The 12,135-nt window shown below is 56.5% G+C and overlaps 1 protein-coding gene and 2 non-coding genes across 4 annotated transcripts; all 3 read right to left on the minus strand.

The window, feature by feature from the left end:
- Positions 1-3,466: 3,466 nt before the first annotated feature.
- Positions 3,467-11,859, minus strand: NOP53 (NOP53 ribosome biogenesis factor). 2 transcript variants are annotated; one of them, XM_041739020.1, is made up of 13 exons: positions 11,617-11,859; positions 11,133-11,197; positions 9,394-9,499; positions 8,528-8,727; positions 8,072-8,142; positions 6,993-7,088; positions 5,717-5,821; positions 5,409-5,612; positions 4,995-5,170; positions 4,758-4,824; positions 4,022-4,098; positions 3,875-3,931; positions 3,467-3,526 (listed from the first exon to the last, which is right to left on the minus strand). In XM_041739020.1, the coding sequence occupies exons 1-13, from the start codon at positions 11,838-11,840 to the stop codon at positions 3,520-3,522; spliced, it is 1,455 nt and encodes a 484-aa protein (XP_041594954.1). In that variant the 5' UTR covers positions 11,841-11,859; the 3' UTR covers positions 3,467-3,519. The 2 variants fall into 2 exon arrangements, with proteins under 2 accessions (XP_041594954.1, XP_041594962.1); XM_041739028.1 differs by lacking the exon at positions 3,467-3,526 and having other exon boundaries at positions 3,871-3,931.
- LOC121486019 lies at positions 4,607-4,715 on the minus strand. Its single transcript, XR_005986502.1, has one exon. It is a non-coding gene; the product is annotated as a small nucleolar RNA SNORD23 (small nucleolar RNA).
- On the minus strand, positions 10,061-10,193 carry LOC121486010. Its single transcript, XR_005986494.1, has one exon. It is a non-coding gene; the product is annotated as a small nucleolar RNA SNORA54 (small nucleolar RNA).
- Positions 11,860-12,135: the final 276 nt, after the last annotated feature.

Here is a 12,135-nt window from a genome sequence, read left to right on the forward strand (position 1 = left end):
GGTCCTGCGGTGCCCTTGGCCGTGTAACAGCTCCCTGGGAGCGGCCTGAGGGTTTCCCAGGATCACTGAGCGCTCGGCCGGCCGAGGGCTGACTCTACAAACGGCGGTGAACCGCCCCAAGTGTAGACATCCCGCCTGTGAAAACCCGGGGCCTCCTGTTGGCTATGCGGACTGGTTGTTTTTAATTTTCCAAATAGCGTGACAGCGGACGCCTTCGATGCACCGAGGAATCTCTGTCCACTTTTTAAAGATTTTATTTATTCATTCATGAGACTGAGAGGCAGAGACACAGAAGGAGAAGCAGGCTCCCCGCGGGGACCCCGATGTGGAACTCGATCCCAGGACGCCGGGATCACACCCGGACCTGAAGGCACTCAACCACTGAGCCACCCAGGCACCCTGAATTCCCATTTTTAAAAAGGTTTTTCCTGTTCTAGAAGGTTCAGAGAAGCTGGAAATAGTAAGAAGAAAAGAATCCCTTGAAATCCCCCACACGCACCCAAGACTCGGGGCACCGGCTGGTTGATGAGCGCCGTGTGGACGGCGACAGATCCTGTTTGCTTCTTTCCACAAGGCATCTGAGCATAAACACGACCCGGTTATTACCGCGCGTCTGTCCCCTCGGTGAGTGGCCGGGCCTGCTCGGGGCCATGACCGGTTTCCTTCCATTCTGCACGGCGCTCTGGGGGACCGGCCTCTGCATTATGCCTCTCCCCAAACTTCCGGCCCTTTCCTCAGGCCCGTTCCCAAGAGGGCAATTAGTGGGTCAAAAGGTAAGAGTGTTTGTGAGGAGTCCTTGGCACAGACTGCAAGTTTCCACTTTTTAAAAACTTTTTTTTTTGTTGTTTTCTTCCTAACATTGTTATGATAGCAAACACTCACGCAGTGCTTACTCCATGCTAGGAACTTTCACCGGCAGTCACTCAATCCTTGTCCTGAGGCACAACGAGGTATTGCCATATCCATTTTGCAGATGGGGACTCTGAGGCACAGAGAGGCTGAGTAACCCTCACAAGGCCACACAGCTAGTATGTTGAGTCTTGGCTTTGAAACCAGGATGGCTGGCTCCCACATCCAAGCTCTCAACGAGTCTACACAGCAGTGAAATGATGTGTCCTCCCCAACAGCCGGGTGCCCAGGTGTGGCGTCCTGACCAACAGATGGCGGCTCTCCCATTGTGTGTGTAGTAGAGCCAGAGGCAGATCCAGATTTTGTGGGGTCTGAAGATTTCACAATCTGGGGGACTCGCTTCAGGGAAAATAACGTTGCAGATTCAAAAGTGCAGGGCCATAGAACCAGCGTAAGTGGCCTTGACACCGGACCTCCGTCCCCCTTCCCTCAAAATCATGCATTTTCAAACAGGAAAGCTGAGAGTTTTCTATGTGCCCTGCCGCCTAGATTCTCGCCCTCACATGTCACTGCAGTGGTTTTATGAGAGACGCGGGCCTCTGTCCACTTAACCCACCCTATTGTTCTATGCATCTCAGAGGAAGTTACAGACACCAGCCCAGCCCCTCCACTTGCAAATCCGAGTTCAGCATTTTCTTCCTCTTCTGATGCAAAATTCAGATGTGAAAGGTAATTTACAGTGCAGAGAACCGCCCAGATGTGCCTTTGCCACAGACCCATGTTCAGCACGTATGGGAACATTTATTTCCCCAGGCGATGAACCCCCGCGAGCCTCCGGAGGGGCACCTGCTTCAATAGCTGTAACCAGCCACTCCCAGGTGCCCACGTATTTGATCCATGTGCTGATGGCCAGCTCCAGGCATTAAGAGTGTCCTCCCCTCTGGCAGGTTCCTTCAGACTTACTCCCCCCAGGATGGATTTCTGGGTCAGATGCTGAGGCTTAAGGCTCTTTTTGCAGAGTGGCTCTCCGTTTTCACCTCAACTGACCCTCCCCTGGGCCCTCCTCACACATCCACACAAAGAGCTATTTTCTCCTCTCTACAGCATTCCTTTTTTACTTTTATGGTGGGGGGTAGGGCGGCAACAACAGAACAGTTCCTTAAAGCCCCTTAAAGTCCCAATGTTTTCCAGGATGTGGGAGGAAGTGGGGAGGGGGGTCCTGACATTAATCTCTCCTTTCATCCACTTTTTTTTTTTGTAAACTGCTTGCTCTATTTTTATAAACACCATGTCCGGAGAAACCTTTCCAAAGGGCACAATAAAAAAGAGGACTAACAGAACACTACGAACACTGCCTTCTTCTAACAAATAATACCTTACACCCAGTAAAAAGGTCACAGTCTAGGAGAAATGTTTGTTAACGTGCAGGACAGACTTCAAGATCCGTAACAAATAAAGAGCTGCTAGAAGTAAATAAGAAAATAACAGTCTAGGAGGAAAATGGTCAGAAGGTTTGAACCAGCAAAGAAGTGCCAGTGATTATCTGAACACACATACTCAACCTCATTCGTAATCAGTGGAGTAAAATGAAAACTGTAAGATCATACAATAGGAAAGCAATGAGCAAACAAGTGGGACCCTGTGTTGCTGGAAGGTAAAAATCATCACATCCTCCTGGAGGACAATTTGGCTGACTCTATCACATGACCTTTTACGTATATTTTCTCTTATAGTCCAGAGATTCACTTCCAGGTTCTTGTCCTACAGACACATGTGAAACAGTCCATGTACAATATTCTTTCCAGTTTCAAGAGATGGAGCAATAGGAGTCTAGTCAAGTGACGTTACAGCACAAACACTGAAATTCTATGCAGCTGTAAAAAAAAAATACAATAAAGTGCCCTGTACATAGAAAGCTCTCTAAGACGCACTAAAAAGCAACCCGTAGAACTACATACAGTACAATTGCATCCAAGACACAGAAAAATTAAAGCAACTCTATTTTCCTTTCACGCATACCTGTGCATGATTGAATAGGATCACATATGGAACACACTGGAATCATTCACGCTGAACATCAGTGACAGCTACTTTGCAGAGAAGAGAGTGGGTTTGAATGGAAACAAAGGTTCAGGGCAAGACTTCTGGTGTTTTGGTATCTTTAGGTGCCGTATCAACAATGTATGGTGAGAATATAGTCCTTTATTAGAACAAAAGGTAAAAAAAGTCCTCTTTCAATAGTTATGGGGAGAAGAGAGTAGTTCCTTCTGATGTGCCTCAGGTCCCTAACCTTTAGAATAGAGAGGACTGCCCTCCCCATAACTGGGTTGTTGGACGTGAATCCACCTGCTTCAAAGAACAGCAGGCGCTCACCAAAGTCAGCACTACCAATGTGACAGGCCTATTCTCAAGACCTGCACCTCAGCCACCCCGGCAGAGAGCTGGGGGCTGTTTCCTGTCGGATCCCCAGGTGTGAGCTCCACGCTCCACTCCCCCACCAGCCTGCAAGCCCTGTCACTTTGCCTGCCTTCCCTAAGGAGCTCGATGCACTAGGAAGGGACACCCAGGGAGGGAAGCCGCCCCCAGGAGGGAGACAAGTCACACACGACGCCCAACATGTCGATCAGTGGTGTTTTATTGTAGGGTGGGGGCTCCAGCATTCAGTGATGGCTATAACCTGTGGACAGAGGAGACGATTGATGGTGTGTGAGGGGAGGAAGGGCCCCTTGGCCTCACCCACCTGACATCCCCAACTCTGGTCTGGGTCCTTCTATTTCCCTTTGGGGACCCCTTCCGCCCGGCCCTGACTCAGTTCCAGTGCACATAGTGGGCTGCCTCTCGGGCCAGGGGAGGATCACTCAGCCACTGGTCAGTTCCCAGGTTCAGGATGGGCCCTGGGACCCAGGGGACACCACCATAAAGGACAAGAGCTCATTCTTTTTAAGCAGCTCAGCAGTGTTTCCAGTGTTTCTGCTGCCGTAGCCAAGAAACCAGTCGGCCTGGCAGGGGAGGGAGTGCGACTCACTGGATCTCGCGGAACGCCCGCTTTTCCACCAGCTTCACTTTGTACTTGCGCTTGAACCTGTAGGAGGAAAGGGGTTGAGCCCAGCAAGCCCAGGAGCAGGAAGTTTCCCAATGCCCTCACTCCCCACAGCAGCCCCAAGGTCCTCACTTGGCTCTCTCCCGAGGCTCAATCATGTTCCTCTTCTGGAAGCTCTTGAAACGGTCACGGAGAATGTTGCCTTCGGGCTGCGGGACAGAGAGGGAGGCTCAGCAGTGATGGCCCACGGGGTTTGACCTCTCTACGGGGCTCAGCCTGGCCCTGTGCTACTGGGGCACCGTGTATGGATCCACTGGCCGCCTGAGCTAGGTTTGCAGAGTTAACAGAACCGAGGCGGCTGACGAAGTAGACTGTGCCATGCAGGGGGAGCAGCAGGGGCACAGCCCGGGTATCAGAGGAATAGGGTGCAGGGCTGGCCCGCTCATGAAGCAGAGTTGGCTGCAGCCCCGAGGCAGGCCAAGCCAGAGGGCCCTTGGCGTCGGTGAGAAGCCAGAGACCACTGGAGCCACGGCAGGTTCTGAGCCGGGGACGGACAAGGCCCATCATGAGCTTCAGGGAGGCCTCTCTGGCACCAAAGTGGGGGGACTGGGGCCAGGACACCAGTGGCTGCTTCGGGGCCTGGCTGGGAGGCAAGACATTCCCAGGGCCATGGGTTCAAACCACCACCCCAGCAAGCCCCTCACCCCGACGACCCCGTGCCCTCAGCCCCCAGGCATCAGCCCAACTGGCACAACCCGGGGGCAGCCATGATGTCGCCCACAGCCCGGGGGGCACGGGGAGCAAGGATGGGTATCATCACTGGGCACAGGGTCTCCCCTACAGTGTGTCACCCCAGATGGCCAAGTACCTTCAGAGTCCTGAGCGAGTCAGCCAGCTCCGAGCTGAGCTGCACGTCCACGTCAGGGGCCTGATACCTAGAGAACATGGGCGTGGGGTGTTCAGAGGGTCAGCCTTGCTCAGGGCGGAGTCCAGAGGCCCCACCTGGGCAATAGGCCTTCCAGGGAAGACATGGTCTTCCAGGAGGAGGCCAGGCAGGGAACCGGGACCACTAACCCCCTGCCCCCCACCCCCCGCTGGGCCTCACTTGAGCCGCCCCAGCCTGCGGGGTCTGTCTGCCTCCGCCAGCCGCTGCACTCGCCGCTGCTCTCGCCGCCGTGCCAGCTCCGCCAGCCGCCGTGCCACCTGGGCCTTGATCCCACGTAGCCGGAAGAGCTCCTGGTGCCGGAGCCGGGCAGCCCGCTCCTGGGCCTGCTGTACCCGCTGCAGCAGGGATGGGTGGAGTCAGGGCCCGACAGAGCAAGGCCCGGGCCACCTCCCCTGACTGCTTCACAGCCATTGTCTTCAGAAACCACCGTTTTTGTACACTGGTGGTCTGTAAATCCCACCCCAATATAAGTACCAAGGCAGCAGAGACTTGATCTAGAACATTCCCCGCTGCATCCTGAGGCCAGGTGCTGTTGGAGAAGCAGGAAAAGCGGGCTGGAAACCCAGTGCTCACCATCTTCTGGGCGGCCTTCTCCCGCCGCCTCTGCTGCTCTGTCTTCTTCTCCACGGCGGCCAGGCGCACAGGTGTGGGCAACGTCTCGGCTCCTTCAGTCTGCTTTCCTCCAGCCTCCGGCCCTGCGTCCTGGCCCTCACCTGGCTCTTCCTCCCCGTCCGACTCCTCCAGCAGCCCCTGGCACATCTCTCGGAACGCAGACTCCTGGGGGGAGGGCGGGGGGTGTGAGCGAGGAGACAGTGTGTCAGGGGCCAGGCGGGGCCAGGCAGGAGCGGCAGCCAGTGGGGGAGAGGCAGGTGTGGGCTCACCTGGGTGGCAGGCTGCTCTGAGGTGGGCAGGGCTAGCTGCCGCTCCAGCTTCTCGGCCTCCTTCTGCCGCTGCAGTTCCACCTCGTGGGCCGCCAGTAGCAGGGTCTGGGAGGGGAAAGGGTTGGGGGTGATGACCCAGGCCACCCACCCCAGGGCCTCTCCTGGGACTTAACAGACGGAGCTGGTCCCACCTCAGTACCCCAGGCCCCCTCCTCTTCCCCAGTCTCCCCAGTGTCTCCATGCAGCCAGGAGGCGCTTTCTATTCCTGAACCTCCTGCCTGCCCTGCCAGTTCTCTTGAAGGACGGCCCGGTCCCTCATCTCTGCAGAGTACAGTTTCATTTATGCAAAACCCAGAACGGGCACAGGGGGTGACAGCCAGCGGATGCAGTTTCTTTCTGGGGTGATGAAAACATCCTAACCCACGGGCGAGGGCCACACAAGCCTGCAAATATGCTAAAAGCCATTAAGTTGTGCGTGTGAGTGGGCAAATCCTAAGATGTGGGAACTCTCTCTGTGATACGCTACGTGAAGAACAAAAGACACAGACTGATCTTCCCACATTCTCCCCCAGCACCTGTGTCAGTCCACAAGGGAACGCACTGCAGTCTGTGGCCTCCTCTGCTTGTTGCCAACCTCACCCTACTCAAGTTCGGCATCATGGGTGCTGACATCGTTTATCAGGAGCGGAAACTCCTGGGTAAGAGACTCTCCTATCATGAACGAGGCTGAACAGCACTCGCCCACGTGTCCCGTGTCTCTTCAATGATCTGATCTGAGATCCTGTGCTCCCCGAGGGCAAGGTGGGTGTCCCCTCTGTTCCTGACCTCTGTGCTTAACAGAGATCATCACTGATATAAACAGCGACTCTCAGAGCCAGGTGGCCCATGCTGACCTAGCCTAGGCCTTAGGCACACCTCAGCTGGCCACCCTGCTAACAGTTCGTTGAGGCCTTCCCAAGTCCCATGGACTTCCACAAAAGGCAGCATGGTCTCATACACCTCCAGGCCTTTGTACACGCTGTTCCTTGCACGTGCCTGAAACGCCTGTTCCCCTCTCCCCACAGCAAACTCTTCCTTTGGTCTCAGCTCTGATGTCCCCTTCCTGCAGGAAGCCCTCCCTGACCCCCAAGGCCAGGTTTGGCAGCTCCTCTGGGTTCCCTCCTCCCAGCCCTCTGGACCAGGAGCCCCAGGAGGGCAGGCAGGGGGCTGTCTCAGTCACTGCTGCCACCCCAGCAGGGGTGGACACAGAGGAGGTGCCTGGTGAGAGGCTAAGTACCTGGTGGTCCTCAAAGGATGGGTTATAGGAGGCTCCGGCAGGCGTCACCTCCACGGCAGGGACCTGGGAGGGCTTGATGTGCAGATGTGGTGGCCGCTGGGGGAGGACAAGGCAGGATGAAGCCTGGCAGCCCCACGACCCAAGACCTCACAAGGTCTGGAGCTGGGATTCCAGGCTCAGAAGACAGCAGAGGCCTCAGCAGGGCCCACAGCCTTCACATTGGGAGGTGTCTGCGGGTCTGGCATCTGGAACAGTGGACACCTGCCACTCACCTGCCATGTTACCCACGGGAGCCACATCCCCAGGACAAGAGAGCTCCCTGCAGGGAGGGACTCTGCCTGCCTTTCCTGAGAAAGCCCTGTAACCCCATGGTGGGCAACGCTTGCAAAAACACGGGGCACTGGGCACCCTGATCTTAGTCACCAGTGCATCATCCTGGTGTGACACCCTGCAGCAGATTGGCAGAGGCTGTGAGGCGCTGTCCATCACTCAGAGCATAGAGTGTGGCCCTAGGTCCAGCTTATGACAAACACAGAGACCCAGGTCCACAGGGACTGAATCTGAGTCCAATCAGGACTCAGGGCCCTCAACAAGCCCGCGGTAGGGGGTGCGGAGGGGGTGGTTGCCCATCTGGCCTTCACGCCAGCAGAAGCCTGAGGGTAACCCTGGAAGCCCCCTGCCCCCACCCCCAACTGCCCAAGAGTGCTGTCTTGGGTTCCAGGGCTGCCCCTTCCCTCCTAGATGAAACCAAAGTAAAACCCCAAACCCTGAGTTGTGCTCCCTCCCACCAGGCCGGCCTCCTCCCCAGCCTGCCCCACACCCCCGCCCTTGCTCTCTTGTCCTCTGCCTGGAGACCCTTCTGTCTTCCCTCCCATCTGGGCACTGCTAGGCCGCCCGCCCGCCCAGGTAAACCCTGCCACCACTCTGGGCTCTCCTCTGGAGGCACCGCTCCAGGGCTGGCTCCTGCATATGTGGTCTCGGCCACAGGCTGAGACCGAGGCTTCAAGGCCCCAGCACAGCTCCCACCACCCAACCCTCCTCCGACCAGCACCCAGGACACCCTGCTGCCACAGTCTCACCTTCACCCCTTTCTTCTTGGTCTGCTCCAGGAAAAAGGCGTCCTGGCCAGCCAACGGCTGCTCCAGAGGGTCTGTGGAGGCAGTGAGGGGTGTCTGCTGGGAACTTTCCAGTGTGGACTGAAGGGCTCCCTCCCACCGCCAACCCCCATAGAGACAGCACCAAAGCACGGACAAAGGAAGGACTAGGACAAGGGAAGGACTACGCAGACCCCAAGGTTTTGAATGCCAGACAAACCAGAAAGCACAAGGGAACCAAAGCTGAGGGGTGGGGGTGGCCCTCAGGTAAATGCACCAGCAAAAGGGAAGCCCCTTCAAGATGCCGAACTCTGCTGAGGATCATCAAATCAACACCTGCAGAGCACCTCCCTTTGAAACCGTGCTCTTGTGCAGTGCACAACCTGCACAACTGTGCATGGCAGCCTTATCCCCACCACAAGTAACAGCAAAGGCACTTACTGTCTTTGGCCCAAAGATCGTAAAAAGGCCGCTCGACAGTGTCTTGGGGCCCAGGCTTGGCTTTGGTCTTGGGAGGGTTGAGGAGCCGGGCCTGTGCCCTGCGCACATCCCGGGGCAGCTCGCCCTGCTTGGCCAGCTTCTCCCATAGCTGTTCCTTCCGTTTGAGCTTCCTGGCGTTGGGGATCTGGTGGGCAAGGACACTGGATGGAGGAGAGGCACACAGATGGAGTAGGTGAGGCAGAGGCCTGAGAAGGGGCCTGGCTCCTCCTAGTCGGGCTCTGCACCCCTACTACTCAGCAGCTCCTCTCCCAAGCACTTCCTACAAGGTGAACCTCCCCGGGGCTCCTCTCGCCCTCCTACCTGGCTTCAGAGCCCATGCCCCAGGTCTGTCTCCTGCCCGGGCCTCCCCGCTGACCCGAGAGCCAACAACACAGTGGCCTCATCGGCCCTCACCCTGCAGGTCTCCCAGGCACCTCATATGTCACTTCAAGATCAACCTCAGGTTCACCCCCACAGCCGCTCCTCCCATACTCCAATCTCAGAAGGCCACCTCATTACCCCTCCAACCTCCCCTCCTTCAGAGCTGCCACTGAACCTGCCTGACAGGCCTCCTGATGGCCCCTGCCCATCCCTCTTCCCCCTCCCCAGGACTCCTGGCTGGGCCAAGGCCCCACACTAGCCTGCCTCAGCCACAACACCCTGGCCCCCTCATTTCCTCCAATCCACTCTCCAGAGCCCCATTCTGAGCCCATCCCTCTCCTCCAAGTGACCCTCACCTGTCGCACACCCTCCCCAGCAACACCCGCAGGGCCAGAAGTGAGTGACGGCAGCTACACAGAAGGGCTGGGGCATGGTGGGACACTCACTCTTTGGGGGCAGGGACCTTGGATGTGTTCTCTAGGATGAGGTCAACACGAAGGGGCTTCTTAAGAAGTGACCTTTTCTGGCTTCTGGTCTTCTTCTTGTTCAGCTCTAGGGTGGAAAGAAAGGAGAGCAATCAAGGACTGGGGCCTCCTTGCTTCCCAAGACTAGCTCCCCAGCTGCTGCATTTCAGCTCGATGGCAGCCATCAGACGTGCATCAGGGTGCAGATGTGGAGGCCCCAGGCTGGCAGGAGGCAGCCCAGTGCAGGGAACAGAGGGAGGCTCAGGCCCACAGCCCTGCCCTCTAAGGGCTGCCAAACAAGGCAGGAAAACCACGGATGCTAATGAAGAAGAAGGCGACCAAGTAACAGTGAGGCCCAGGGAACTAGACTCCTGACCCAAAATGGCTGATTCTCAGCACAACGGCTTTCTGCCTTTCTCCACCTGACTGTGCAAAGCAAACTCCAGGACGAAACACGCCAGGACAGAACATCCATCCTTCCGTTTCCTAGGATACGTCATAGAAGAGACTTCACTCCTCTGTGCTTCCAAAAAGAGCCTGAACGCCTACCTCCTGGGGTTGTCTGGAAAGGCCATCACTACAACAGCATAAAGCACGGTGATCACCTAGGAAAGCTCACAATCACTATTATCTTTCTTTTCCTTCCTTCCCATGTCCCCAGGACCTGAAACTGAGAGCCACGAGTCATTCAGTCACAATGCCGCTGGAGCTGCTGGAGCTGCTGTAGCACCGGAATGGAGCCCACCAGCCACAGCCAGGCTAGCAGGCCACGAACAGTGCCTCATCTCTCATTTGCAAACTGACAGCAGAACCTAAAACGTCTCTCCCGTTTCCAAAGAGACTTCACACTGGCCAAAACAGGCCTTCCGACTACCCTACCTGTTCATCAGGGCATGTCCGACCCTCTGCTTGCTGTTCACATGCCAGATGAGCTCACTCCCCTGAAGGGTGACCTCTTTCATCATCCCTCCCACCTGCTCACTTAGAGTCTCCTGCACTTCAAAGCAGGTCCTTGTCCCTCTTTTTCCGATCAAAAAGGTCCTCTCACGTTCCTTAGAATGGGCCCCTGGGTGGAACCCACACATGCTCCCTAAGGGCATCCTGCTGTGAAGCAGCTTGCAGTGTACTCATCAAAGCAGCTCCTTGGGGGCTGGCTTTCTATTCCCTCCCTAAAGCCACTGCCTGTTCTTGATCTGTTTTCCTACTCGCGTACGGAAAGCCTATTATTGACTCAAGCCTTCTCTAACTCCCCTCTCCTGGGCTTGTTCTAGCAGGTCCTCCTGACCTGCCTTTTGGCAGACAAAAGTAAGCAGATTAAGACCGCTTCTTACTGACTTATGAAAGCAGATCCTCTTATTCTTTCTCAAGTCCATCTTACTACAACAGGTCTCCTGGTATCCCTTACCGCAGGTCCCTGACTTGCTTTTCTTCAGGTTCACGAGAGACCTGCTAACCTATGTCTAATCTACTCCCAGGCAGATCCCTACCGGCCTGCCAGATGGAGGCTTGAGCATTGCCACGGTGAAGACCGAGAGCTCCGAGACCTCAAAAAGGAAATCTGACTCCTAGTCTTGCATTCCAGGGCCTCCTGCACCAGTAAAGACCCTTCCCCTCTCCAGCAGACGCCTGCGATCCAAGCCATGCGGTTAACAGAGACTCTCTCAGAGGTTGCGCTGGGCTGGATGAGGACCAAGCGGGCACCACAGAAATTTCTTCCTCACCTTTTCTCTTGGAGCCGGTGTCCACGAAGAAGAGTTTCTCATCCGGGGCCTCTGACACCAAGCCACTGGGAGAGGGGAATGCAGAATGTCAGCCAAAGATGCCGGGGAGGGAGGTTTAACGTCCCAGGAGCCCGCTTTCCTCTAATGCTGTGCTGATCCAAGCACCTTCTTCCCGCCCTGCGATCCCTCCAGGCTAAGAACCTCCCTCCAGATCGCAGAGCTCAACACTTAAATCATATTTAAAAATACTAATCCTCGGCAGTACGCTAACGTGGGTGCACAAGGCGTACTTACGCTAGTTATTAGTCATTTACCTGAACTCTAGTTTAACACGGGGTGCCGAGTACCCGGTAGCCCAACCTCCTCCCCACCGCCACGAGAGTCCAGCGGTGCCCGAAACACACGCGTGCAGCCCCCCGGAAGTCGGCCTCGCACCCGGTCCCTCAGAACGTGGCCCGGCTTCCGGAAGTCCCGCCCCACGCACCCGCTCGTGCGCTCCTGCAGCCGCACGTCCTCCAGGAACTGATCGACTTCCAGCCCCAGCGGCTCCTGAGCGAGCCGCCGCCAGCCTCGCTTTTTGTTTCGTGGGCCTCGTCGCCGCCGCCTCAGCGCCGGGTCCACCGAAGTGGGCCGGAAACCCAAGAAGCCGGTGTCGGTCTCGCTTTTCGAGCAGCGCCCGCCGCCGCCGCCGCTACCTTCCGGCGCCATCTTGGCAAAGGAAGCAATCCCCAGCCGGCTCCCCGAAAGCCAGTTTGGGGCCTGCGCGCGCAGGTCTCCCGCCTCCCGAGAGCTACTTCCGGTTGCCGCCATCTTGGTAAAGGAGCCGGAGCGCCCAGGGGGCGGGGCAAAGTGTAAATGTCTCCTCCCTCTTAGGCAAATTTCTGTGGACCGTGGGTCGGAGGTTCGGGGCTCTACCCTTAGGCGCCTTTCTAGCCGCTCAGGAATATTTCTTAAATTTACGTATATCTCTAACTTTTAACTTACTTTTTTTTGAAGATTTTAT

This window comes from Vulpes lagopus, chromosome 2 (genome assembly GCF_018345385.1).
Source record: "Vulpes lagopus strain Blue_001 chromosome 2, ASM1834538v1, whole genome shotgun sequence".
Lineage (NCBI taxonomy): Eukaryota > Metazoa > Chordata > Mammalia > Carnivora > Canidae > Vulpes > Vulpes lagopus.

What these genes read in the sequence shown, in the direction of transcription:
- NOP53 (XM_041739020.1), bottom strand. Translation starts at nt 11,840, where the DNA reads ATGGCGCCGGAAGGTAGCGGCGGCGGCGGCGGGCGCTGCTCGAAAAGC. An exon ending in CAGAGCAGCCTGCCACCCAG is followed by an intron (nt 5,613 to 5,716) that starts GTGAGCCCACAC and finishes CCCTCCCCCCAG; the next exon opens with GAGTCTGCGTTCCGAGAGAT. An exon ending in AGAAGGCCGCCCAGAAGATG is followed by an intron (nt 5,171 to 5,408) that starts GTGAGCACTGGG and finishes TCCCTGCTGCAG; the next exon opens with CGGGTACAGCAGGCCCAGGA.